This window comes from Malus sylvestris, chromosome 7 (genome assembly GCF_916048215.2).
Source record: "Malus sylvestris chromosome 7, drMalSylv7.2, whole genome shotgun sequence".
NCBI classification, from domain to species: domain Eukaryota; kingdom Viridiplantae; phylum Streptophyta; class Magnoliopsida; order Rosales; family Rosaceae; genus Malus; species Malus sylvestris.
In genome coordinates, this window is record NC_062266.1 from 5484147 (window position 1) to 5488647 (window position 4501).

Consider the following 4501-nt stretch of genomic DNA (forward strand, 5'->3'; position numbering starts at 1 on the left):
CTACTGTCTCCCACCAATCACGGGATCACCATCAATAAGACAAAGGCTGCCCTCGCAAATCTTTGCATCAAAGCGAAGTGGCAGACCGCAAATATTATCTTGGTATCCGATTTTTCCCTTTAAATCAAACCAAACAAATGCTTCCTCGTCCTTCTTCAAAAGAACCATTTCACCGTTCTTTGCGAAGACCAAAGGTGGGCAATAGTTAAGCAACCAAGTCATGGTTTCCTTTTTAATAGAATACAGAAGCGTCCAAGGTCCTCCAAAATCCTTCATAATCCAAACATCATTTCCAGTGTCCCAATCATGAACAGAAACACATAGAGAGCCCCCTAAAACCTCCAACTCCATGACGGTACTGTAATCCTCATCCACCGGGGTGTCAAACTCCCGATACTTTTCAGTAGCAAGATCAAGGGTCAGAATTATGAATCGGTACATATCTAATCTGTTCGGCATTAGCCAACACAGAGCACCATTTGAAAACACCAGCGCCGTGTCATACACATTCAGTGTACTAAAATCATTGCGAGGCAAGTTCTTGATCCTTTTCCATGAGTTCAATTTGAGGCTGTAAATACTAACTTTAGAACTCACAAAGACTCCCTTACTAGTAACAAGCTCCGCAATTCGCAAAAGTTTAAAGTCGTCACTAACTGAATCATACCCGAACCCTAGGGATATATGTAAAGCTGATGATGGCTGCTGCTGCTCAATGGCTGGGAGGGGAATCGTCTTAAACTTTTGAATTGACGGGTTCCACAAAGCGACATTCGTACGGAGTCTATTGCAAATGCAAACCACTCCATGAATCGAGCACATGGACGGAGGAAGGTGAGGCCCATTGGGGGCACATGCCCCCTCTCATCCTTTTTTCAAAATTACAAATTATTCAATTAATCATTCCCTTTTTTTTTGCTTTGCAAATTATTCAATTAATCATATTAAAATAGTGAAAATCCTCTTTTAGTTTTTAAATGTTCCTTCGTCTTAGATATTTTTCTCACGCACTAATGTCTAAACCTTGTTAAGTTGCATGTATTTGATTAATTAGTACAAATGAACATTAGATTGTCAACAATTAAAGACAAAATTAGACAATAGAGTAATAAAATTAGGCATTTTGTAATTAATTTTTTCAGCATTTGTAAAAGAACTAGCTTTATTTGCCCAAAAAATGATCTCAAAATTTTTAAGATGCCCCCTCTTAGTTAAATTTATGGCTTCGTCCCTGATCGAGCACCCCAGTATCTGATACCTCTCGGGGGATTTCAACGGCCGCTCAATTTTAACGGCTGTCCGGAACGTTTCGCTGCCGTCGAAAGCCGATGAAAAAAAATCTGATGAGGGGGAGCCAATTGACCTGACTAAAATGGTGCGAAAGGAATTGGTTTGGATGGAGCGTTGAAGATGAGCCTTGATGAAGTGGTGGTGGTGGATGATGGCATTCCAAGCTTTGGAAACACAGAGGAATCGAATCAAATCCTTGGGCGGAAGCCTTGATAGGATGTCGAACAGTAGCTCCGGTGGGAAGTCTGACATTGACGTGGGTTTCTTCTCGGAGGAGCAACAATAATCTGGAGAAATCAGATCTGGAATTAGGGATTAGGGTTTAGGGTTTAGGGTTGGTTTCTCCGGTAAAGATTATAGGAGAGTATATAGTATGAGGAAGGTCAAACGTTTCTCGCTCACTTCAATGGGTAGCCCAACTCATCATGTGGGCCCAACTCTTGGAATTGAGTTCTTGATAGGATAAGGGTTCATCCAAAATTAGCGCCAAAAATTGAAAGAAAAGTAAGACACGTAATCTTAAATACCGATGACATGTAAATCAAATATTAATAGATAAATGATGATCATTAAAAAAAGGATGATGTTAGGTAAATTTGTAGTTAAAATTTTGTAAATTAAATTACATAGAAGTTGATGATTAGATTATCATTTAAGTGTTGATTCACGTGTTTATTTCTTATTAATGACACATCATCTAATTTACAAACTTAATCTCCAAATTTAATTTTTCTAACATTACTCCACAGTAAAAGATAAAAGAAACAGAAAGGCTATTACCTTAGTTGTAAGCTTGAAGGGGTTATTACCTTTGATCCAGTCCGGTTTGGAATCAATTGCATATTTGAGGATTTGGTGGATAAACAGTTGCAATGTCAAACCAGACGTTATGAATTAGGTTTATTTTTTATTTTTTATGTTAGAGTACTTTTAGTATTTTACTAGAAATCAAAGCCTGCGCGTTGCTGCGGGATTAGAAATTGAATAAAAGATTATGTTTGGAAGACATAAAATATTGTTAAGTTAATACGATTTACATTTGTAAAGATTTGGAAAATTTGTACACACAAAAAACATTTATCAATACAGACCACATTCTAAAAATCATAGATTTGATTTTATATACATGAAAAAAAGATTAGATCAACGCATACCATTTAGGTAGTTTCTGTAACTTTAAGATGGTATTACCTACTTACAAAAAATTACGAAACACTGGGCTATTTACATGCAAAATATATTAGGGCTATTTACATGCAAAATATATTACGGTATTGTTTCATTTACATCGATAAAGATGACAAAAGTTGTTCAATATCACTTTATGATTCAAATCAGAACCACCAATTCATGATCTTAACTAAAATCTAGCACCCCACACCCACATTATCAAATTTGATTTATTACATGGTACAAAATGGGAAACATATGAAAATTAAGATAATAGGTATCTAAAAAACTAATCTTTATATTCAATTCCAAGAATCAAACAAAGAAAAGAAAGAAAAATCTTGATCGTGAAGCGGGTTTTTGGTACATCTGTACACTCGGTGGATAACAAAAACACACAAAAGCACTTTCCCCATACCAACAAAAATAGCCCTCAACCAGAATTCAGACCTGGAACCAAGAGAATAACATTTCAAAATAAAAGAATAAATAAAAACTTGTACCAAGAAAAAAATAAAGAGGAAAGAAGAGAGAAAAATAAAAATCTGAGGTTTACGACTTATTCCTTAACCATCCAAAAGCCATAGCTGACCTGAGCAGTGTATCAAGGTTACTCAGATCATGCAATCAATGGCTTTTTAAATTTATTGATTATTGATGCAAATGCCCATAAAGTCAATGAAATCAAATTCCTAGAAATCTAATCAGTAGATTAAACAACATTTCGGAAACTAGGACATCAAATTTACATTTTTCTACAAGAAAAGATGGAGCAAGGGAAACCAAATTTTACAGAGTGAGACCAACTTATAATTAAATTCACTATTTCTGTCTTAAAATCCAAAAAAAACAGAGTCTCCTGAAACCTTGTAACAAATTTGAGTCAATTACAATAACCAATTTAAGTCAACTAAACAACATTTGTAGTGTATGGGCTATACACTCACCCTTGCATAGAGGCTTTGCGAATCAGTGGATGTTCCTTCTAGCTCTTCATTTGCCACTCAAGTTGAGAGGTGCAACCTCTGTTGGACTCAAGCTTGAAGGAGCTCCGTCTGTTGAGCCCGATGGCATTACCGTCTTCTTCATCGTTGGCAATTGTCACCTGCCTGTTCTTCTTTGCCTTTATGTTCCTCTTGTTCATTTGAACCTGCATTGAATTTAGGATCATAAATCCTCACATAAACTAACTCCTGCCCCATTTTAATTTTTTTTGTAAGAAATGGTAACATTCGATAATCAAGTAAATTTTATAAAAATGCACAGGAGTGGAGCGTCCATTCCTAAGAATTGTATATTCAGATATGGTGATTAAATTCAGTACGTTATAACAATACTCTTTGAATCCCTCGGTATTAAGTTGATTAAAAAAAAACCTTTTGCTTTTAGTTACCGATTGTTTCCAAATCACAGCCACAATTTTTGAGAATTAATACCACATGTTATAAGTTTGGGGTGTGCTATCTACACACCATTTTTTACTTCTCACACACCCTTATTGATTTTTATTCTTTGATCTTCTTCAATTCATCCGATCCGACGGTCGAAAATTAAAAAAATGTGTAAGAAGTAAAAAGGGGTGTGTGGATATCACACCCCATAAGTTTAGTCCCTCCAACCAACAGATGGATATCTGAGAAGGGATAAAATCATACACACATAAATCAAATTTAAAATTTTCCATCACACGAAAATTATAATTAAATAAAGCAAATATACTGTATCATATCACAATTACAGAAGCAAGAATTTTATAATGCCACAATATTTAACAACTATTATTCACAATTCTTAAAAAATGAGTAGAAGACTAACATGTGCAAAGCATCGATGAATCACTTCGAAAATAAGATGCACAAAATCTGAAAACAGCACCTATCCAAAGCAAAAACTGAAAACAGCACCTAGAAACCTTCCGCGGCTTCGTTGTATGACCGACGAATTGGTTTGATGGGGAGAACTGGAGGTTTCTGGACCTCTGGTGAGATTTTTCGTCAGAGAAGAAGAGTGTTGTCGAAGAGAGAGAACGACAACACAGCGT

General features: G+C 35.7%; 1 protein-coding gene and 1 long non-coding RNA gene across 2 annotated transcripts; both read right to left on the minus strand.

The window, feature by feature from the left end:
• On the minus strand, positions 1-1542 carry LOC126628013 (F-box protein CPR1-like). Its single transcript, XM_050297587.1, has 2 exons — positions 1233-1542; positions 1-809 (listed from the first exon to the last, which is right to left on the minus strand). The coding sequence occupies exons 1-2, from the start codon at positions 1540-1542 to the stop codon at positions 1-3; spliced, it is 1119 nt and encodes a 372-aa protein (XP_050153544.1).
• Positions 1543-3019: 1477 nt separating this feature from the next.
• Positions 3020-4501, minus strand: LOC126628024 (uncharacterized). Its single transcript, XR_007625209.1, has 2 exons — positions 4276-4501; positions 3020-3610 (listed from the first exon to the last, which is right to left on the minus strand). It is a non-coding gene; the product is annotated as an uncharacterized LOC126628024 (long non-coding RNA).